The sequence below is a fragment of the Myxocyprinus asiaticus genome, chromosome 49, assembly GCF_019703515.2.
Source record: "Myxocyprinus asiaticus isolate MX2 ecotype Aquarium Trade chromosome 49, UBuf_Myxa_2, whole genome shotgun sequence".
NCBI lineage: Eukaryota > Metazoa > Chordata > Actinopteri > Cypriniformes > Catostomidae > Myxocyprinus > Myxocyprinus asiaticus.
The window spans coordinates 21,855,143-21,879,674 of record NC_059392.1 but is presented as its reverse complement, the minus strand read 5'-3'; the positions used below and the strand labels follow the sequence as shown (position 1 = coordinate 21,879,674).

The 24,532-nt window shown below is 36.5% G+C and overlaps 1 protein-coding gene across 2 annotated transcripts in view; it reads right to left on the bottom strand.

Annotated features, from left to right (window-relative positions):
• Positions 1–4: 4 nt before the first annotated feature.
• Positions 5–24,532, bottom strand: part of LOC127438447 (TSC22 domain family protein 2-like) — a 36,314-nt gene continuing 11,786 nt past the window's right edge. Inside the window, exons 2-4 of one of the 2 annotated variants that reach the window (XM_051694047.1) lie at positions 23,423–23,485; positions 3,753–3,804; positions 5–2,861 (exon numbers count right to left, since the gene is read on the bottom strand). In XM_051694047.1, coding sequence (XP_051550007.1) covers positions 2,601–2,861; positions 3,753–3,804; positions 23,423–23,485 — 376 coding nt within the window. In that variant the 3' untranslated portion in view covers positions 5–2,600. The remainder of the gene's footprint in view (positions 2,862–3,752; positions 3,805–23,422; positions 23,486–24,532) is intronic. The other variant, XM_051694048.1, reaches the window with a different exon arrangement.

The window sequence follows — 24,532 nt, the reverse complement described above, 5'->3', positions numbered from 1 at the left end:
AACATTTAAAATGGTCAGTTCTTAATAGAACAGTCATTTATTTTTGACAGAAAACTAAACTTTTCAAAACAGCACATTACAAGGGTATTCTTAAGATATTTTCAAAGGCTCAGTGATCAAGTACGATACATTTGCTTGTATGCTATATTCCTTCAACAAAAAAGAAAAAAACAAGCAAAAAATAAAAGTTCATCAGGTGATATATACTGACGTACAGTGATTGTACATTATTACGGTTTGGCTCAAGATGGGGAAAAAATTTTTTTTTAAATATCCATGGTAGAAGAGGCACAAAAGACATTAAAAAAGCATGCCCGATACATAAATGATTTCAAAATCATATGTGAACTGCAAACTCTTGTTGTGGATTGATTTTACTTTTATTTTTTTCTGTGTGATTACTATTTTATTGTGTTGTAAGTTTAGTAATCAGTGTAAACCACGCCTTAAAATATACTGTAACTTTAATTAATTGCATACATTTTATGTAATGTAATACACATTCATCTGGATTTCAAGTTTTACAAAACCATACAACTGACAATTTTTCCCATCGTCAGGTTTGTTTGTTATGGGGCTTTTCCTCAAAAAATTACCAGAAATTACCCTTCACCATCTAACTTTGTTCACAGATTGCTTTAAATTATTATTATACTAAAATAAAACATGAGGTAAAAAAAAAAAATGGTGTGATAGAACATGCTAACCAGAAACAAAAGATTGTTTGACATAAAGTAAAAAAAAGCGAGCAAGAAAGTGTACACAGCTTTTCTTCTTTGGTTACAAATATGTTTGTATGAACAAATTCACAGCTTTTTCCCCATCCCAGAAAAAACAAAAAAAAATGTTTTAACTAAATTTCAATAAAATTATAACTGAAGAATGTTGGGGAAGTGTGGCAATTATAGCAGCCTGGTCTCAAAGTAAAAACGTTACCATAACTACATTTTTGTAAAATAAGTTTTACATGCCTCGCTCTACGTATCGCTGCAGTTCTCGAGAAATGAACACTAAAGGCGCTACAACAGCATTGAGTTTTATTCACTCAAATCACGAGTATAACAGATAAACAGTTCATAAACACTTATTATTTACTATAGCACATGACTTGAAACTAAATGCATTTTAACGCTTGCATTACATAACTACATATAAAACCAAGACTAGCTTGCTAACTGGCGAAACTGATAGAGCGTTGGATTTAGAATGCCAAAGTCCGAGTTGAAACGTGAATGCATAGTGTCATATTAGTGCCACAAAATGACGCGGCTGCTTCAGCTATTGTGTTTTTCATTTCACATTTGCTTTAATGACACTATCGGTTAGGCTTAGGTTAAAGGTTTAGGGTAGGTAAGTAGGTTTTATTCATTTAAAACGTCATCATTCTGGGAAAACATTAAACTCGCTTTTAGCGCCCCTTAGTGGACATTTCACCTTGAAACTGCAGCGATAAGTGTAATGAACCATGTAATATCATTTTGCTAAAGTTACATCATTTTCATGAGATCAGGCTGAATTATCCTTAATAAAAATCCCAAAAAGAGAAATACTTGATAACTGGTGCTCACCAGTACAACCGGCTATGCTTAAAATACTTTACAATCTAAACACATGTACATTAAACCCCCATCAACCCAACTATACAGGCCTGTATATCATCAATGCCAAAGATGAATCACCTTTAGTGTTGGAACTGTGCCATGGGGACATTATTGCCTAAAACTTGATGCAAATTAACAAAATAAATGCATTAACATTTATTATACACTTTAGAAACCAAAAGAAAGTTTCTTTATATAATAGACCTCTGTTACATTGTTCATTTACATTAAGAAAATAGCAGCCCTCTAATAAATATATATGCAAACAGTAAAACTAAACAGACGAAAGGATTTAATCATGCTGTAGAACATTGGCTCTGGAAAAACACAAATCTCCCAGCTTTTACATGGTAGACCTCAAGGAATATTCTGGGTTCGATACAAGTTAAGCTCAATCAACAGCATTTGTATCGATTACCACAAAAAAGCAATTATACTAAGGCACTTACAATGGAAGTGAACGGGTCCAGTCCATAAACAATATGTGTGTTAACATGATTTTAATGATAAATGAGCCTTGCGTCTATACTTTTGAAATGGTGTGTATTTTAGCATTTATGGACTGGCCCCATTCACTTCCACTGTAAGTGACTTACTCGACGATATAAGTGACTTGCGCGATTTTATGTAATATAATGCTGCAAATGCTGTTAATTGAGCTTAGCTTGTTTTGAACCCGGAATATGCCTTTAAATGCTTTAGTCTCCACCTGCAAGACTTGGAAGTCTAGCAATGGCTTCCTGCCAAAGTGCCATCTCCACCCGTTCCTTCTACACCTGCAAGCAGCACATGCGGAGGGCGACCTGCTGCAAACCTCACCCCGACAGCCAAACAAAAGCTTTCCCAAAATGACTGTCTAATACTGGGAAAGCCACGCAGCACATACAACTGAAGCATGGCTCTCCACAAATTGGTGGCAAACAAGACTGGAAACAAAAAGTCATTAGCAGATTTGTACATTTTTGCTTTTGTCTATGGTATCCCACGATAGAAGGTTCATTACGCCGTGGACACGTTGGGATGTGGGGGCAAGGTCACGAGTTTGCTTCCTTCCTGGAGGATTGCGTTCACTCCTGTCTGTTGGGGTGAAGTGCTTTCAGGGTTGGTGAGCTGATTTAACTGCTCGGTGTTGGCCAGAGATTTTAATACTGCATTTTCTCTCTCTAGAAGGGAGTTCCTCTCATAGAGTTCCTTTATTTGCTCTTTCAAGACTTCCACTTCCTCGCGCACAGCATACATTAGATGGCTTTTGACGAGATCCTGAAGAGCAGAATACAAAAATATTATTGCACACTGACAGCAATTTGGGGCTTTATTGTGAAGAATAGTGAAGAGAAAGTTCTATAAGATTTGTGGGTCATTGACAAATAAGGCTATATGAGTTGATAAAAATGTAATAAAAAAAATTTTTTTTTAAAAAATCTAGTTTAAAACATGTCAAGTTTTATCCATGTTGGTTTTACAAACATTTTCTACAAAAAAATTGATGCAGTGACTTGTGTATTGAAATGTCAAGTGGTGTAACCGTCCAGTAAAAGGTATTAAAACACTTTTTTGTACCCTGAATTTATGAGACTGTACACAACTTTATCATTCTTTTTTTTTTTCTTTTTTTTTCAAGAATATAAAGCAGCATTCTCTGGGTTACTCCATTTGACCTGAAGAAAATGTGCTTTTTCATTTAAAAAAAAAAAAAAAAAAAATGTCAAATTGCTAATGATATTTATCTGATATTTAATGATGTGACAACATAGTATTCACACAGTCTAGAAAAAATGGCGACTGGCATGTTGGTTACACCACGTGACCACATGATTTGGTGGACAAAAGTTTTTCAAATTTTAATCATTTTTTGTATGACTTGATAAGAAGTATCTTATTGCTTATTTTAAGAAACACTAATAAATTATTATTATGCAATGCTCATGCCAATTTTTTTTTTTAAAGTTTCAGTTTTTTATGATACTGAATTTTTCATTGCTTTTAGATGGTTACACCACATTTGTTTTTACATTAAGCCCAGAAAACGAGAAAAATCAAAAAGACTTTAAACCCAGTAATTGAAAACATGTTCATCATAGTAAATGTGTAATGTGTGACAAAAAGTGAGTGTCACACCATTTACCCTTATAAGAAAATTCAAATACTCACCATAGCCTGCTCAATTTTGTTATCAATGGCAACAACGCTGGCACCAGAGGCACTGCAGAAAGAAAACAAAGTCATTGTTATAAAAAAGTAAAAAAATCAAGATTTTTTCTCTACACTGAAGAGCTATATATATATATATATATATATATATATATATATATATATATATATATTATGTGTATAATATATATGAAGGAATATTCAAGTCCCGCCGTGCACATTACATTATATCAGATTAATAACACTTCCAACTAACTGCCATATTTTCCCCAGCAATATTTCAAAACGCCAAATATAGATAACATTTCCTTGTCGTGCTTATCAGCATGTAGCCTATAAAATCATACAGGTGTTCCATGTACAAATAAAAGATACTACTTTCAAACCATCATGTCAACACTGAGCAATATGAAATATCTACAATTTGCGCACAAATACAAATATCCTGATTTCAGTCACAGTAACAAATATTTGTGACACAGACAAGATTCACCTATTTCAGTGCATGTTAAAGACTGAAAATGAACCAGTTTACTGTACTATCCATTACTTTACTGTATTACTCATGTTCACTTGTTCCCCAATAGAATATTTGATCAGATTTTTCTCAGACTACACCACTCACGTTATTATGAAAGTTGACCAGTAAAAGGTGCTGAACATCAAGCAAAATGTTAATAAAAGGCATTAAACTGCATCCAGTGACCTGTTGTACGGTTTAACTATAACTTTAAAAGGTATAAATGCTTGAAGATTATTTTCTGTTGTTGCTCAAACAGCAAAAAAGAAAAAAAAAAGAGAATAACAAAGGTGTTAATAAATGTTATAGACGATATTTTATCTTGTTTATCTTAATATGGTTAGGAGCCATTCACACAGAACGCGTTCTTGTGTTCCGTCTGCACTGTTAGTTGTTTATAGCTGGTTTCTGTATATACAGTACTGTGCAAAAGTCTTAAGCACATAAGATGCTTCACAAAAACATTTGTCTTAAGATGGTTATTTATATTTTCAGCTTTAGTGTGTCATTTTAGACTCCAAAACATTTATTTTGCAAATAGAAAAGATTAGAATAGAAAAACAGGGAGCCCTGCAAGAGATGGCATTGCCCCCACAGAGCCCCCCACTGAACATCGTGTCAGTTTGAGATTACATAAAGAGACAGAAGCAAATGAGCCAGCCAAAATAAATAAAAGAACTGTGATGAATTCTCCAAGAAGCTTGAACATCCTATCTGCCAACAACCAAGAAAAACTGTGTCCAGGTGTATCTAGGAGAATTGGGGCTGTTTTAAAGGCAAAGGTGATCACACCGAATATCGATTTAGCTTTTTTGTATGACATTAAGTGATAAATGAAAACTATTTAAGGCATTATTTTTTAAGACATCCTCACTATGCAGCATTTTTCACAAGTGCCTAAAACTTTTGCACAGTACTGTATGTATCTCCTTGTTGTTCCATTCAGATTCACGTCTTGCTGTTTAAGGCAACAACGCATTGTATGTACGCCCCCTCATATTTAAAACCATCGATGTTAATAATACTTGATAAACTTCACTTACAGAGCACATTTCATACAAAACTGTGCAAAGCTTTCACACAAAAGTATTTTAACAACACTATGTTAAAATGTTAGCTTTTACATTTTTGTCACATAAACCTTTAATGCATTTTCAAGCATATTCATAGTTTTCATAGGTCTCTGACCCCAGTCCGCAATAGTATAAACATGATATTCACAAATCTAATCTAATAATAATAATATGATCTCACATAAAAACACATTTCTCACATGTTCTTACAACAACTGATATACAGTATACTTAACACACGTTTTGGAAATGCCACCAAAAAACATTTCAAGCAATGTTTCTCATCTTATCTTGTGAAAAGCAAAGCATCGCGTTTTATTTACATTACTATAAAGACGTAATTTACCTGCATCGTGTTCTGTATGACATTAATCTCCCAGAATAAGTCGGAGAGGATCCGGGCGAGTACGGCAGGCAGGAATTCATTTTGCAACGCATGCTGATAAGTTGATCTCAGAGCCTCAGAAGCGCATGTGAGTGTGTTTTAGTTGTGGAATAGGTGCTCTTCAGGATTTAAGGAATCTGTGCTCCAGCAGGGAGGTGTGGCAACAGCGTGATGTAAACTGTGAGGGCGGAGTCACACGTCTGCACGCACAACACGAGCACACAAGTTTATCACTGAACAGGAATCTCTGTGCTGGGCTGTGTTATCATACTTTCCTGTATGTTTCCTCATTAGTAGCTACAGTTGTGTAGGTCAATACAATGCAAATGAATGGTGACCAAAACTTTGAAGCTCCAAAAAGCATATAAAGGCAGCATACAAGTAATCCATAAGACTCCAGTGTTTTAATTAATGTCTTCTAAAGTGATCCAATCGATTTTGGATGACAACAGACCAAAATATAACTCCTTTTATGCTGTACTGATCATGATTTCAAGCTTGATTACACCTCCTAGTGCTTGACGCATGCACAGAGCGGTTGAAGGTTGAAATCATGATCGCCAATGAGACTGCTGATGTCAAGATTTATAGACATTTTTTATATATATATTTTTAGTCTGTTCTCATCCAAAACCGATCAGATCGCTTCAGAAGTCATGGATTAAACCACAGGAGTCTTATGAATTACTTTTATGCTACTTTTATATGCTTTTTGGAGCTTCAAAGTTTTGGTCACCATTCACTTGCATTGTTTTGACCTACAGAGCTGAAATATCATCAAAATCTTCATTTGTGTTCTGCAGAAGACAAAGTCATACACATCCGGGATGGCATGAGGGTGAGTAAATGATGAGAGAATTTCCATTTTTGGGTGAACTATCCCTTTAACACATGAATCTGAAATCTATTTCAGCTTGTTTAAAAGTGAACAAAGAACAATCCTAATCTTGAACCTTTTGAATTAGAATTAGTCCCTGAACAAAAGATAATAAATCCAAATACAGAAAAAAATACGGTGTGCTTTTCAATAATGCTGCAACTATTAATCTTGGCCATTTTCAGATTTGTTTGACTGCACTGAGGGCGGCGTAGTGAACTCAGGATATCCAGCGCATAGTCATCAGACTTCAACTTAACTTTGAGCATTCAGTGGTCACAAAAACAACCACCATGCTGTACATTTTCTTCTCTGAGACATGTGGACTTTTTATACAAGTAGGTCTTGCTGTGTGTTATCTCAAACAACAGCTTTCCCTCCCTACCAGGGATCAGGCGCTTGGACTGCAGACATGTCAAACAAACGTGTACATGCAAACTAATGTATGCTGCACCACAATGTAAAACGTGTCTTCTAAGCCATATTGTCTTTAAAGCTGCACTATGGCACTTTGGGCTCTCTATCAACATCTGTGGTTGAAACCTGAAATTGCAAGAAACTTGCGGAGGAACATTTTACGACAGTTGTGTTATGTTATGGCATCGATCTTATGAACGGATGAATCTCATGGTTTGAGGTTACCTGGACTTTGCCTGTGATCATCACTTGAAGATCTTCACCTTCAGAGCCAGTCATAACGTGCTATATTCATGTTGATTTTATGTTATTCGCATAACCATTTATAACAAAGATATTACTTGCTTTGAGCAAGATAAACAACACTCTTTTTAGTTTTTAATCCACCAAACATTAATGTTTGCATTGTACTACATATCTCCCAAATTTAATAGATGAAACTCGTAATATGGCTTCAAGTGGCCTCAGCGGACAAAGCAAGTAAACCATACATAGTAGATCTATGCACTGCACACAATAAAACTGTAAACTAGAGGCACAAAAAGACGATTCAGTAATGTTGGGAATTAAATACTTTATTAAACATGAAAATAATATGCAAAAATCTGCATTAAAACCATTTCAATAATAAATAGTTTCCTTAATAGAATAGTTCACCTAAAAATGAAAATTCTCTCATTATTCATGTACCCTGATGCCATCCCAGATGTGTAAGACTGTTTTTCTTCAGAGGAACACAAATTAGGATTTTTAGAAGAAGATAGAGCTCTGTCAGGTCCTTATAATGGAAGTACACGGGTGCCAGCACTTTGACGGTCCAAAAGTCACATTTAGGCAGCATAAAAGTAATCCATGCGACTCTAGTTGATCAAGCGTTTTTTGTTTGCTGTTTCCAGAGTCTAGAGCTGTCATAGAGACTGGTGAAATATCTCAGTACACTTACACTATATTGCCAAAAGTATTCGCTCATCTGCCTTTAGACGCATATGAACTTAAGTGACATCCCATTCTTAATCCATAGGGTTTAGTATGACGTCGGCCCACCCTTTGCAGCTATAACAGCTTCAACTCTTCTGGGAAGGCTTTCCACAAGGTTTAGGAGTGTGTTTATGGGAATTTGTGACCACTCTTCCAGAAGCGCATTTGTGAAGTCAGACACTGATGTTGGACGAGAATGCCTGGCTCGCAGTCTTCGCTCTAATTCATCCCAAAGGTGCTCTATCGGGTTGAGGTCAGGACTCTGTGCAGGCCAGTCAAGTTCTTCCACACCAAACTCACTCATCCATGTCTTTATGGACCTTGCTTTGTGCACTGGTGTGCAGTCATGTTGGAACAGGAAGGGGCCATCCCCAAACTGTTCCCACAAAGTTGGGAGCATGGAATTGTCCAAAATCTCTTGGTATGCTGAAGCATTCAGAGTTCCTTTCACTGGAATTAAGAGGCCAAGCCCAGCTCCTGAAAAACAACCCCACACCATAATCCCCCCTCAAACAAACTTCACAGTTGGCACAATGCAGTCAGACAAGTACCGTTCTCCTGGCAACCACCAAACCCAGACTCGTCCATCAGATTGCCAGATGGAGAAGCGTGATTCGTCACTCCAGAGAACGCGTCTCCACTGCTCAAGAGTCCAGTGGCGGCGTGCTTTACACCACTGCATCCGACGCTTTGCATTGCACTTGGTGATGTATGGCTTGGATGCAGCTGCTCGGCCATGGAAACCCATTCCATGAAGCTCTCTACGCACTGTTCTTCAGCTAATCTGAAGGCCACATGAACTTTGGAGGTCTGTAGCGATTGACTCTGCAGAAAGTTGGCGACCTCTGCGCACTATGCACCACAGCATCCGCTGACCCCGCGCTGTCATTTTACGTGGCCTACCACTTCGTGGCTGAGTTGCTGTCATTCCCAATCGCTTCCACTTTGTTATAATACCACTGACAGTTGACTGTGGAATATTTAGTAGCGAGGAAATTTCACGACTGTACTTGCTGCACAGGTGGCATCCTATCACAGTACCACGCTGGAATTCACTGAGCTCCTGAGAGCGGCCCATTCTTTCACAAATGTTTGTAGAAGCAGTCTGCATGCCTAGGTGCTTCATTTTATACCCCTGTGGCCATGGAAGTGATTGGAACACCTGAATTCAATTATTTGGATGGGTGAGCGAATACTTTTGGCAATATAGTGTATTTCATTAATATTTTTCAGGGAGTAGGACATTTTTTGCATACCTTTCCATAAAAAAATTTAAAAAATAAATAATAATAAAAAAAAAATAATCGCTTAAAGTACCTTTAACATTAAACAAAGTAACATAACATATACACTCACCGGCCACTTTATTAGGTTCACCTGTACACCTACTTATTCATGTGATTATCTAATCAGCCAATCGTGTGGCAGCAGTGCAATGCATAAAATCATGCAGATACGGGTCAGAAGCTTCAGTTAATGTTCACATCAACCATCAGAATGGGGAAAAAATGTGATCTCAGTAATTTGGACCATGGCTTGATTGTTGGTGCCAGATGGGCTGGTTTGAGTATTTCTATAACTGCTGATCTCCTGGGATTTTCACACACAACAGTCAAGAGTTAATTCAGAATGGTGTGAAAAACAAAAACATCCAGTGAGCAACAGTTCTGCGGACGGAAACGCCTTGTTGATGAGAGAAGTCAACAGAAAATGGCCAGACTGGTTCGAGCTGACAGAAAGGCTACAGTAACTCAGATAACCACTTTGTACAATTGTAGTGAGCAGAATAGCATCTCAAAATGCACAACATGTCGATCCTTGAGGTGGATGGGCTACAACAGCAAAAGACCATGTCGGTTTACACTTCTGTCAGCCAAGAACAGAAAACTGAGGCTGCAGGTGTCATGAATGTTAGTAAACATGTTACAGTAATTTCACCAAAAAATTTAGCCTACTGCACACATCGCGAGCAGTAAACACATAAGTAATGTTTGGTTCGTTAAAGCATGACAACCATTATAAGCTTCAACAACCCTACTAGAAAGCATCTCAAACATTATAGCAGGTAAACAACTTCGCCAAACAGTTAACAGTTAAACATTCATCTACATTTCACAATCCAGTGAATTAAAGCCAAGACATTCCTTTAAGTAATGTACATAATCTAAAACGTAATCTTCAATGTGCTGTCAAGGTGAACGAACCACGTTGCCCTAACTGCAAGAATGCTACATTAAATGAATTGTAATGAGAGCCATTCAAGTGTAAATGAAAATGTCATGAATATATTCGCATTAAATAGCAGGGACATTATGGCTGTGTCTGAAACCTGAAAAATCCAGCTAAAGTGTGGGAAAGAAACCTAGTGAAGAGTTTTTTTTTTGTTGTTGTTTTTTTTTTTTAAATGAACCTTTTTCGTTCCAGGGAAGAATCCTTAGGTTTCAGACACAGTCTAGACACTTCTGCACTTTTATCAGTAATTTAGTTGGTTCAATAAAAAGCCCCTTAAACTTTAGTCTTTAAAGGTCTTAAAAGTCAAAAAGAGGTGATAACTACAATTTTCCAATTAATCACAAATCAATCAAATCATCTTTCGTGTCCTCTACTTCTCTGGTTTATAATGCCTGTCAATTCCTACTTGTTGTCAAGCAGACTAGGGACATCAGAATGGAAACATGTGAAGTTCTGTAATGATACCTTTGCATTAGATATATACACCAATTCACTAGAGAATCCTTGATATAAGTGTATGTTGCTTACACCATATGTTGGCGTATGTTGCCAAGCAACTTTCTCCAACAAATGTGATTTGCAAGCTGGAAGAATGGAATGATAATACAGGCAGAGAAAAAGCTGAGAGAAAGCTGGAGATTTGTCCTCTTCCTCATAATCACCATGGCGTCTATCTATGGTGCTGAACTCATGCAGTATGCATTAGTAAAATGTTGGAGGGGGGTTAGTATAGATGAGCAGGTGTTGCTTTATGTAGTTTTGTCTGCACCATGGAACTACAGTACAACGTGAGGTACGAAAGCAGCAGAAAAGCTGCCTTGGTAGCATGTAAATTGCCGAATGTTTGTTGACAGTGGTTGACATGTCAACATCTTATTACGCCATTCTCAGCAACCAGTTTTACACACTTTAGTGCATGTGTATGGCATCAAATAGTACATGCTGCATCCTGAGTAACAAAAAAAACAAAAAAAAAACTTGCATTCCAATCTGACGATTCCAGCTGAAACTTCTTCCTCCCTGCTGTATAAATGCCTACACAGTAGGAAACTAATTTCTAAGGGAAAATAATCTTGAACAAGTGACACACAAGGCAAAGCAAAGTTGTGAAATTGTGTAGTCAGATAATTCCCAAAGATATTCGAAAGATTTCCACCTAAACTGCATCTCAAGTTTTCCTTTCAGGTGAATGACTAATTAATTATTACAATAAGAATAAAAGTTTCTACTGACTTGCAACTTTCAGGTTGCAGCTACTATGATGGTGTTTAATGACGGGGTTTCCATCATATAGAAAGAGGTTAATAATGTTTAGGCGTTAATGAGAGCTTTTCTGAGGATATCTTTCAGTCAGAAACAAAGCTTTGGGTGTGCAATGGGAAAACAGAGTACGAGAAATTATTAAGCACTATAAATTAACTTGTACCAATTACAGCCATTAAAGCTCAAAATTCTTTTTTAGCCTTGAGTTGAGTTAATAGGTAGGCATGTTAATGTATCCCAAAAACAATTATCTTAATATTTAGTAGAGATGCACCGATATAATGGGAAAACATCGGTATGGGCCAAAGAAAGTAATTATCTGCACTAATGGATATTGGCTTGTTTAAAAACAGCCGATGATCAGGGCCTGTTTACGCTTATCATGCACACCAGAACTGCGTTTCCTCAAAAAACAAAGCGTTTCGAAAACGCTCTCCATTACGGGATACTTTGGAAAACCGATGTTTCTAACTTTTTTGGATAAGTGTGGACATGCCCTTAAGAACATTCAAAAAATTAGGAAATCTTGCCAATTTACTGTGGGCCTAACAAGTGGCTTTTCAGAATTCAGTTTACGTGAGTTAATAATGCACTTTTTGTTTCAGTGTTTTGTTTATAACCGAGATCAGTTACTCTGAAATATGGAAGACATGTAGAGACATAGAGTATAAAGTCTGTAAAAAAAACATTTCAAAGCTGTGCAATGTACAATGTATCAAGTTAGCATAAAAAAGTTAAACCACCCAACTATCGGTGCTGGCAGATGTTGTTCTAAATAATCAGATATCGACACAAAAATTTTGTATCTGTGCATCCCTAATATTTATTAATTAAATCTGAAATTCGGTCACGATTCTGTTAATTTTAGAACGTATTTTCTAAAATACTGATGACAGTAGTGTTGGAAAATCTGATTCATTTTAGACAATCGGAAGTTTCGTTTCATCAAAGCGTTAATTTTTCCTCAGCATTGGGTTATCTACCAGCGCTTTGTAAATCGATTAGTTTGAGCCATTTAATAAAATCTGTTCAAATGAATGATTAATTAGTGAATTGGACATCACCTCTCTGGAAAACACTAATGTAAACGGATGGACAATTTACACTATTGGGGAATATAGACAAATACATTGCACACAGTTTTTGAAACAGTCAATTTAAAACATACATTCACCGTTTCAAAAACTGCATTATAGAAATTATTGCATAATGCACGGTGTGAAAAAAGGAGGATATTCAGGAGGCAGAAAGATTTAGTCTTTTTCAAATAGCAACAAAATAACAACAAAGGATATACTTTGCTCCAATGAATGCACACAAATATGAATAATGAAAGTGTAAATGAAACTCAGCTAACACCAGAAACCAAAATCGGCAGCATGAACTTTCTTGGTTTTAAGTTTTAAGTAATGTAAATTTTGGGTGTAATTTGCACACCCGTGGCTATATTCCCCCAGATGCCCTGTAAGAAACAAGTACATGTTATTACTTTACCTTTAAATCAGAGTCATGAGTGATTCCTCCCCAACACCCATTGGCTGTAAACAAGTCCAGAGCCTTGAGAGATGCCGCTAATTAATTCACCGGGCTGTTGCATAATGTTTTTGGTCAGCACACAGCTGGCCACACAACAGATGGCCTAAAATCAATGACCTCTTACCATTGGACTGGAGTCACGTTGGCTGCTGCCATTCATATGGATCACCCCGTGAGTTGCCTCCATCCATGCGCACTCCAACAGGCACCACCTGATGTTAGGCAGGGTGCATATTCTAGCTTACCTATTAAAGCTTTTCTAAAGCTGCAAACAATCGTTTTACAGAAAATGAGGATAGAAATACAGTGAGCATTTAATTTAAATAGTAACGTCATAAAACCAAGAATACTTCAAGCATTTTAAATAGCAAAATCTTGTCAGTTTAGAAATTATAAACTAAAGCTGTTAAATATTTTTAATGTTAATAAAATAAGCTGCCACCACCAAGACAAACAAAGATCACAAAGACTGCTTTGTGCAAAATTCATTTCTATGTCTAGTTGGTTATAAAAGAACAACAAACAAAAATGTAGCTTCAAGAACATTTATAGCAGCATGGGACAGAAAAGGTTGCCCCCAATTATAAACAGCACTTACAATGAGTGTGTTTACACATACCAATCACGGATAACTACCAAAAATGAGTTTATTCAGAAAATCTGACAACACTTTTACATGAGACTTGAAATCATCAAGTTATTCTCTGCTTCTGAAGTAAAAACATAAACACTTGCGCACATTGGATAAGCTGGTAAGAATGTGGGTAAAGGTGTTAACATGCAGAATGAAATCATAGTAATGGGGCAAAATCTATGTGTGCTTTTCGCGTAAACCATTTATGAGCTTATTCCGATAAAAGAAAGCCATTTATGACGTTTACATGACCACACACATTGTTGGGTTATTAAGCATAATCGCAGTAAGATAAGTGCATGTAAATGTGCTCACTGTTAATATTTATTGATACGAGTGTCTCACAAATGTAATCCTATAATTGATTTGATCTAGCATTGAATAATTTTGAATATCAAATGGTGCAACAGCCCAAAACCATATTGCCAGCTGTCAACACTGCCAAGTAGTCAAATGGAAGCATACAGTGTGAAAATGAAACATAATTACGAGAACAAACCACCAAGAGGAGGGGCTCTTATGTAAGTTTTTTTACTATCAACTCAACTTCTAAGAAGTACCACTGCTTTGATCCAGATACTGAATAAAGTAAGCTACATTTAGGTATCTGAGATGACGTTAGAATTCTCTGTTTCAAACTTTAAAAACTGAGTTTTAAAGCAACATACATTTGCTAATAAATATCGCTGAGAAATTGGATTTACAGTGCCGAAAGGGGATGGAAGGTTTACTTTAAAATTGTAATCCAGTTAAAACTAATTACTAATTGGTTCCTAATTTTATCAAATACAAATATGAAATGTAATGCCCATTGCAATGAATATGCAACCTATGTCAGGACTAGTTCTTTCAATTCGTCAAACTCCCACTTAGACATTGGGAAACGTTTAATGTCACTTGAATCATTGACAACTTAAAATAAAACTACATTTTGGCGCCACTCTGTGGACATTTCACCGGAAACTGGAGCTCACACATGCCCATATTTTCAACAATACTTCCAGCTTTGGCCACTGGGGGGACGATGATTGCAATTTTGGTAAGAACAGGCTGATTTCAGCAACAAAACCTACTGTTGCCGAATTCACAGTGAGATCAGTCTGGGAATCCTGCTAGTAAAGATGTAACCAAATTTTCAAGATCTGGGGGGACCAAACTTAAAGGTTTAAGAACTGGTCATTGAAAAGCTTGTATTGATTGACCACTGTTCTGAATATTGGGGTGGGTCAATGTTTATTGTGGTTAGGGCCATGTTTGCTAGTAATCACCATGGTTATGGTGGCAGTGGTGGCTTGGTGGTTAAGGCTCTGGGTTAATGACTAGATGGTCAGGGGTTCAAGCCCCAACACCGCCACGATGCCACCGTTGGGCCCTTGAGCAAGGCCCTTGACCCCATCTGCTCCAGGGGTGCCGTTTCATGGCTGACCCTGCGCTCTGACCCCAGCTTGGCTGAGATATGCAAAAATTGGGGTAGTGGTAGCTCAGCAGTTAAGGCTCTGGGTTACTGATTAGAAGGTTGGGGGTTCAAGCCCCAGCACCACCAATATGCCACTGTTGGGCCCCTTGAGCAAGGCCCTTGACCCTATCTGCTCCAGGGGTGCTGTATCATGTCTGACCCTGCACTCTGACCCCAGCCTAGCTGGGATATGTGAAAAAGAAGAATTTCACTGTATATGTGCAAATGTATAATGTGTGATAAATAAAGAAAATTATAAAATTATAATTATAAATTATTATAGACTCTACAGTAATCAGATTGCATCTCTGTGACTGCAATGAAACAGTTAACTTCTTGCTCCCTGATTACATAATGCTCAAGTATTCCATTACTCTTCAAACTTAGCTATTTGAACAAAAAGAAATGGTCTACACCTGCATCTCAGATCTATTTTAGGTCACACTAGCAGAAATTATTTTGACAATCTATTGAAACTTTAGTAGGAATAGGTTCACAATGCTTCCTTTGTTGTTTTGTTCATTTTTAAGCATAAGCTTACCTAACGACTCGTTGCGGATCAATTTCGAACCAAAACCAAAGGATGTAAGGCTTATTTAGCAAACACGTAAATGTCACATTTATTTACCTATAATTACACATTCCCTTATTTGAACTAGAACATCTTTCTAAATCAGGGTCTGGAAAGCGGACAACGATGTGCTTCATTTAATTAGTCACTGAAGTCTCCTAGAACATTTATGGAAAAAACATCAATTAAATTAAATTAAGCCGTTAAAGCCAACTGATTTCGTAATCTAAATTGCCAAGGAAATCTTTACACAGAGATAGGATGGTTAGGTGGGTGGGAAACATGCAGATCACTTAATGGAATAGTTCATATCATAGTATCTCTATACAGTATAATCACCCCAAAAATGAACATTTTGTCACCATCCACTCACCATTATGTTATTTCAAACCCGTATGATTTTCCTCAAATATACACTCACTTAGCACTTTATTAGGAACACTGGTCCTAATAAAGTGCCCAACGTAGTCTTCTGCTGTTGTAGCCCATCTAACTCAAAGTTCAACTTGTGCATTCCGAGTTGCTATTCTGCTCACTACAATTGTACAGAGTGGTTATCTGAGTTATCACAGCCTTTCTGTCAGCTCGAACCAGTCTGGCCATTCTCCATTGACCTCTCTCATCAGCAAGGCCTTTCCGCCCACAGAACTGCCGCTCATTGGATGTTTTTTGTTTTTGGCACCATTCGGAGTAAATTCTAGAAACTGTTGTTTGTGAAAATCCCAGGAGATCAGCAGTTACAGCAATACTCAAACCAGCCCTTCTGGCACCAACAATTGTGCCATGGTCAAAATAACCGAGATCACATTTTTTCCCCATTCTGATGATTGATGTGAACATTAAAGTCAGCATTAAATGAAAATTCACCCTATCTATTTTCTAAATGTATGCTATTGATCTTATTGTGAATGATACATCCATGGATATGTTTTATTTTTTAATTTTTTATGTTTAATCAAAATGTAATGACTCGATCTTCCGGTGAAATGGCAGACTTCTCTCTGGTGACGTATGCAGGACTTCTCCAATCATTTAGTCTGCTTAAACCCTGCCCCTTTCTTATAAATACCACAACCTTCCGTAGAGTTGAACGAAACACGTTTTCCTTCAAAACTATCATTCCTTAACCCAAACTTCCTTGGTTAAAGGTCAGCTGGCTTGAATTTACATTTCGAATGAGGAGGAATAACGGCGAATTCGTGGTTGTGTTCGAGACATTTCGTGCCTGAATTGCTGAGGTGATCACTAATGAATACAATGCCTCTGGAGTTCATTCATATTTTTGAATGCAGTTATCTTGGGATGCACAGCATGAGTAAGTGTCTTTTTTCCTTTATATTTAGTGTATTGTGATTCAAAACGTTAAAATATGGTTATCTTTTACTCACTCGTTTTTCAACAGCTACAGCCTCTTCGTAAGCAAAGACTGCAATGTGCTCCTGCATTTATGTTGACAGTTTGATAATAAATGTGTTGAGATTGCTTCACAATTTCACCGATAACCAGCTCTGACTCAAGCACCACAGTGGTAGGTGTGTGTCCACTGCAAACTTGCATTCAGATCTGCCTCTGTTCCGCTATGCAACGGCTATATTTTCACAATCTAATCAACAACCAATGGATAAACTCAAATCCCACCCTACATTTTTTTTCTTGTTCAATAAGCTGTTTCACTTGGAAATACGCCACAATACAGAAGTCGGTCGCAACTTCCGTTTCATGCTGACTTAAAGCTCCTGACCTGTATCTCCCTGATCTTATGCATTGCACTGCTGCCACATGATTGGCTGATTAGATTATCGCATGAATAAGTAGGTGTACAGGGGTTCCTAATAAAGTGATCAGTGAGTGCAAGTAAAGAGTGACCATTGGCTGTCAAGCTTCAAAAAAGAACAGCAAAATGCACCATAAATGGTAGTCCATAAATGATTCTTGCGCTATATTCCAAGTCTTCAGAAAACATGCTATATTTTTATTTGAGGAATAGACCAAAATTAACTACCTATTTTACAACCTATCGGTTTTACCCATTTACAGATTAGATTTTTGATATAGCGGAATTATGAAACTGATAAGATGCTACATTTTAACTGATAGAATCTATTTTATTAATCCAAGTTCTACAAATAAAATAAAGATAAATTATATATAATAATGTCAAACACAGCCAGTTTTGAGTCCTAAATATTTTCATTAGTATCTGCCAGTAACTAAAAGCCCAGAGGCATTTGGAAAGAGATAAAAGAGTGGGGTTATGGGTTATTTAGTCAAATAAGATAAATGGCAAGTCTGTAGAGACATCTGTCCCATAGAAACTGTCAGCGTAATAAACAAAACCAAACATCAGACAATTAACAAGCATATAAACATGCACAAAGAACTTTCCTAATTCTCCAATCCAATTATTATCATGCTTTCTCTATGGCTAAAGTGCAGCAACCACTCTTAACCTAGCTGATAAGATTTTGCATGGTTTTAATAGGTACATTTTAACTTAAAGGAAACTACAGTTCATCTTATTTCAACTCTCAACATCTGCAGGCATCTGGTGTTGTTTGGAATATGCTGCACAGGCGATGTGATTTAGACTTGTATACAGACTTTTCTCTGAATTCTAAGCACTGGTTTCATTCAGGGCAAGGCTTTGAAGGGTGTCAACTGTTGAACATTGTGCTTCTGTCAGGACAGGATTAAACATGTAGCAAATATCAGAAATCTGCTCTAACATCATAACATTTAAATGAATACTATCCTTCCCACCAGAGTATTAACTATGAGTCACACAGAAATGATAAATCGTTTTTGGCTCACTGTCAATACAATCCTCCTATTGTTCAAGAGCTACTGAAATTTCAAACATAATCAAATATCAATGTTACTTTGAGGATTATATAAACTAGTACATTAGTACTAGTACAACTTTGCATAGGTCTTAAATAAAGCAAATCGCCTCTAACGATCACTTTGATAATACAGAAGTTATACAAATTACACAATTCATTTGTTGTGAATAGTTCTAACTGCATTTATGAAATCGCAAATTCTCGGTGTATGATTGTTGATTGGGCATTTAAAAGTGGTGTCCCACTAGCCTACTCAAAACAACTTGATTTTTGTAGGGAATGTCACACCTACAGTACTGACTTAAATTTTGCTGAAATCTCACCCTCTTCTATGAGAGGTCTGACACACTCACCAATCAAGAATGGAAGAGGTTTGACAGACTGCCTCTCACATTTCTCTCCAATTCCCTGTCACATATTGCAACAACCCATTTTGGCATAATCAACATGAAGCTTATTGAAATAAAAATGGGGGTGCCATGCAAACATACAGTCTACAATTTCTATAACTGAATTAGGATGCACTATATGTAGTAACTTTACCCTGTGAACAGTGAAGCTAATAGTAATCCAAATAGTGACGCTATAAGCTTAACTATATTTCTGAGTAGTGAGGTGGTAGCTTCACTAGTTTTTTTAATCAAGTAGCTTTTCAGTAGCAAAGCTATATTTTTGACTAGGTAGCGGCGTAGCATTGACAAAAGCTACACCGTTACATCATATATCACACCGGTGTTTACTATCGCCAGTTTTGAATCAGAGCTAAAGATGTCTGATCACAAATGAATCGATTATTTGAGTCTTTTTTTTTATAATGAATTGGTCACACGTGCTAGGAAAGCGGTCTGAATCGGTTGAGTGCGCGCTGCTGAATCATTTGTGCGCACTCTCACTTGCCAACATGCTCACAGAATATTTTAAAATACGGAAAGTAAAGATAACACTGGTTGCAGTGTTCCGATCAATGGAAACCAAACCTGCAAATGCATCCTATCGTTTGCCAGTGATGAAGGCCTTTATAAAGTTCAACACGTGCGCAGCTTGTAAATGACTTCTGCAGGTAAAGAAATTTTCCAACCAAAAGAGCATCAAAACACGTATTAGCCTACACAAAAACACATACAAAAAGTACCATGGCATTACCATGTTTTTGGGACATGTACCATTACCTGGGAGCATCATGTTAATACAATGGTATATGAATATGGTAATCATATAGCAAAGTACCATGTGGTAGTAACATGGTTTTCTTTTAAGTACTTTGAAGCACCATGCAAATACAGAATGGTACATAAATATGGTAGTTGTATTTCAAAGTACCATGGTATTGCAATCTGATACCATCTGATATCACACTGTTTTGCCCAGATGTGCTCACACACACACACACACACACACACACACACACACTCAGGGAATTTGGTCTCTGATCAGAAGCTTCCAGTACATACAGAAATACAACAGCTAGACACAGAATTACAGGATAAGATGAATAGTATATGTATTGAGTTTTATACAGGACTGTGCAAATGAAATTGTTTAAATGGGTATGTAGAGGTAGTAGTATAAAAATATGTGATTTTACATGTTGAACAAATGGGTTTGTAAGTAACCTGTCTAAATATGAATTTACATGTTTGTTTTTTTACGTGCACATACGTATTACACTATACTGTATACTAGTATACTGTATTACACTATACTGTATACTAGTATACTGTATTGCACTATACTGTACTATGCTATACCATAACTTTGATAAATGTCATGTGAATATGTTTTCTAGATGCTTTCTCTATGACAGTATGCTCTGTGATCTGCGGTTGAAAAAAATACGAAGTAGCTTAAATGTAGCAAGCTACTTTTGGCATGTAACTTGCTACTTTCTCTGAAGTGTAGCTTTTAGCTTAGCATAACTAATATTTCTGTTGAGTAGTTGGTAGCTTAGCTAGCAAAATTTTTGGAGTAGCTTGCCCAACACTGCCAGTGAATGTGTGTGATTTTGTATTTGTCCTTCTGGGACATGCTGTAGAAAGTATGTTTATGAACAGCTTTAGTTAGAAAAATATTATCAATAAACACAGACCGTTCTTCTTGCGCTTTCTAATTTCATCTGTTACATGCATGATGGATGTGAATAGACGATTTTCTTTATTTTATACTATTCTTATAAGATATGCTTGGAATCAATTATAATCAGCTATGAAGTCATATTCATATATGCACATAAATGTAATCGTTTATGTATACAGTCATGTCATCAATGTACATGATAATACTCAAAATGTAAGCAGGGATATTAAAGGAATAGTTCACCCAAAAATGAAAATTTGCTGATAATTTACTCACCCTCAGGCCATCCAAGATGTATAGGAGTTTCTTTCTTCATCAAAACAGAATTTAAGATTTTTAGGATTTCATTACAGGCCTCCTCCCTTAAACAATGCAAGTGAATGTACTCCGTTTTTTTGATGGTCCAAAATACATATTTGGGGTGCATCAAAATAATCCACATAAAGTTCTTCTGAACCCAAACGATTGATTATTTTGAGAAATAAAACAATACTTATATACATTTTAACTACAAATATTCGCTTCCGTACATCTCTGTGACGCGCACTCATGAGAGGGATGACGTAAGGTTGTTGGTAAGGTCACGCGTCACGTGGAGGAGGAGGCAGGAAGGGTGTCATTGTTTACAAGAGGAGACCAAATTGGCCCGGTTGCTAGGGAGGGGGGGCGCGTGGAGAGTTGTGCGTGGATGCCGCAGTGGATGGCGTGAAGCCTCCACACGCGCTATATCTCTGCGGTAATGCGCTTAACAAGCCACGTGATAAGATGCGCGGGTTGACGGTCACTGACGTGGAGGCAGCTGAGATTCGTCCTCCGCCACCCGGATTGAGGTGAGTCACTATGCCATCATGAGGACTTAGAACACATTAGGAATTGGGCATTCCAAATAGAAAAAAAAAAAGAAAGCAGCCTTCTGAGTACCTTTGCATAGCCATATCGGTGCACAATCAGTGCGCAATCCACATAGAAAAGGTCTGTTTTCATTCCAGATCAAAAATTAACTATATCATCCAGCATATCGGTAATCGGCGAATTTTCCCCCTCTAAAATCGGTATAGTCTCAAAAATCCCATATCGGTCGGGCTCTACTACAAATCATCCAAGTTAATTTCCATCTGGTGGATCAGCCTGCACCAATACGTAAAACCAAAAACACTTTGGTTATCACACCATTATCACATGTTGCTTCCAAAAGTTCATGTACTTTGAAATTTACGCCATTAAGCTGAATTACTGACTAGCACCTTCCCCCATCAGACATTTTAGCATCAATTCAACCACAGTCACCTTTCCCTCTAGCGCTGCTACTACTAGCTTGTTGCATGAGCAAACTCCAGGTCACAGGTTCTGGTCTAATGGGAACCAGGAAGTAATCACATTAACATAAACAATGATGAGTGTGATTCGGAGTTTGCATATTCGCTCTAAAATTACATTTTTACTCCACTGATAGTTAGGTTTAATAGGGCCCTATGCAATCCATTTAATTTTTTTTCCAAATTCAGTTTTATTTTTTCCCAAATTCTGTGTTTTCCATTTTATTTTCTCTGAATTCCGAATTTTAAAGTTTAATTACATTTTAACATAAAAAAAACAACTTTCTAATCAAATTCATTTATAGATTTTTAATAAAAAAACAGAACAATTACTTTTCAACATACCATTGCATTATTTTTTTATCAAATGAAGAGCTTCTATATCCTCACACAATCCAAACCCCAAAATTTGAGTTATTTATTCTTTGTTAAATACAGTGCTGCACAATAGAACATCACAGCATTAATGAAAGCAGAAATTAAACTCTTGCTTGAGATATTGCTGAAATATAAATTAATTATTATTGATATTTTATTATTATTATAATTAGTATTACTACTACATTGAATTTTAAATTTTACTAAACAGGACTATTATATTTCTGTCACATTTTTTCAATTTCAGGCATCTAGTTAAATGGAGCTTTTATTTTGACGTTTTGGCAGATGTTATTGATGACTTCTCACCTCCGGAAAAGCAGTCCACTATATGGGCTAATGTGCTTATTAAACCGCAAAAGGCTATGATGATTTAATTATATCAATATATAGTGTGTATGTGCTAGTGTGCTTATACAGTATATAAAGTGCCCTGCGCACATAGTGTTAATGATGAATTGCAGCTCAGCAAGACCGTATATACAGGTGCATCTCAATAAATTAGAATGTCGTGGAAAAGTTCATTTATTTCAGCAATTCAACAAATTGTGAAACTCGTGTATTAAATCAATTCAATGCACATAGACTGAAGTAGTTTAAGTCTTTGGTTCTTTTAACTGTGATGATTTTGGCTCACATTTAACAAAAACCCACCAATTCACTATCTGTATGCTTCAAATGATAAGGTGTAATAACATTTGTTATTTGTGAAAGACATCTCGGCCAGATCAGAGCAACAACTATGAAAATGAAGTTATCTGTTGACCACTGAGAATTTCAGAAAGAGGGTACAGTTGTACTTTCATAAATCTAATTTGATGTATTCCTACATGATATCAACTCTTACCCAAACCCAGGCTCAGTACAACTTTAAAACACATTTAATGCATTTCTAACACTCTCAGAGCTCTCTCAGAGCTTTCTCTAATGGATAAGTGCCTTTAAAGAAGTTGATGCCAACAAGTGCCAACAATTTTCAAAAGTGATACTTGTTACAGATGTCAAACACTTGAGCCTGGGAGTCACTTCCATAAATGCCATGCTCACTCCATGCACACTCACGACTGCCAAAAGAGCAAAATAACACACACACACACACACACACAGAGTGATCATACCCATCACTGATGACCTTTGCCCTGCAGTTTGGGAAGGCTTGATAGAAAGCAGTAGAGGGGTTCCTTGGAGACCAACGAAACAAGATAAAAAATACGAAAGACATATGAATAAGGTAATTAAATCAAACACCATAGTTTTTAAGGGGAAGATGAAGAAATTAGCTCTCGTTATGATTGTACAATATACATTTACAAGAATCACTAACAGGGCTTGGAAAAATTATCAGTATATTTTGAGAGAAAAGTTCAACAAAAAAATATTTTAACATGAATTTAAAATTCTTTGTATTTCAAGTCTGCTCTTTGATTTAATGACCATAATCTAACACCAAGTGCAAGTTTTTGTTGTTGTTGTTGTTGTTATTTCTGAAGACAAAATGGGTAATTTTAGCCATTTAACATTATATATAAAAGCCTTTTTTTTTCTTTTTTATAGGCCTAAACTGAAAACTATCAGATATCTATTGAGCAGAAGGAGAAATTGATCCAATCATATGCAACTAAGCTAACTTTGCTTATATACTTTTATTTTTTCACTTTAAATCTTAAGAAACATCATAGTTTTCATGATAAATAATAAAATCACTAGTTTGGTAAAAAACTAGATAATATTAGTATCTATATTTTTATCTGATTATCGATCCTCTTGACACAATATCAGTATCGGAAGTATCGATACTTCAGGATTGATCCGGTCATCCCTAATGACAGCATGCACTCAAGCTGGCATAATATTTCTTTAATAAAAATGTCTAAAAATCCTAAAACTTTGTTTACTTTGAGGTTAAAAACAGATTTAACAGATTTTCAATGTGGAATCAGACTTTCAAACCCTCTTGTACGATAAAGCATTACAGTTTTGTGAAAATAGCCACTCATGACAATTGAATACTATTTATAAAAAAAAAAAAAAAATAAAAAAAAAAAAGATCGACCCTTTTAATATGAAAAACAAGATGCACATCAATACTGGCTTCCAAGAAAATGCTGCAATGAATGGGCATTCGTGTCTAAAAAGTATGAATATCTAAAAGGTGAAAAAGGACAGGAGGTGAAATGGTTAACAGCGCTGCGTGTTGTTAGTGCCCCCAGCAAGAGTCCTGAATGTTT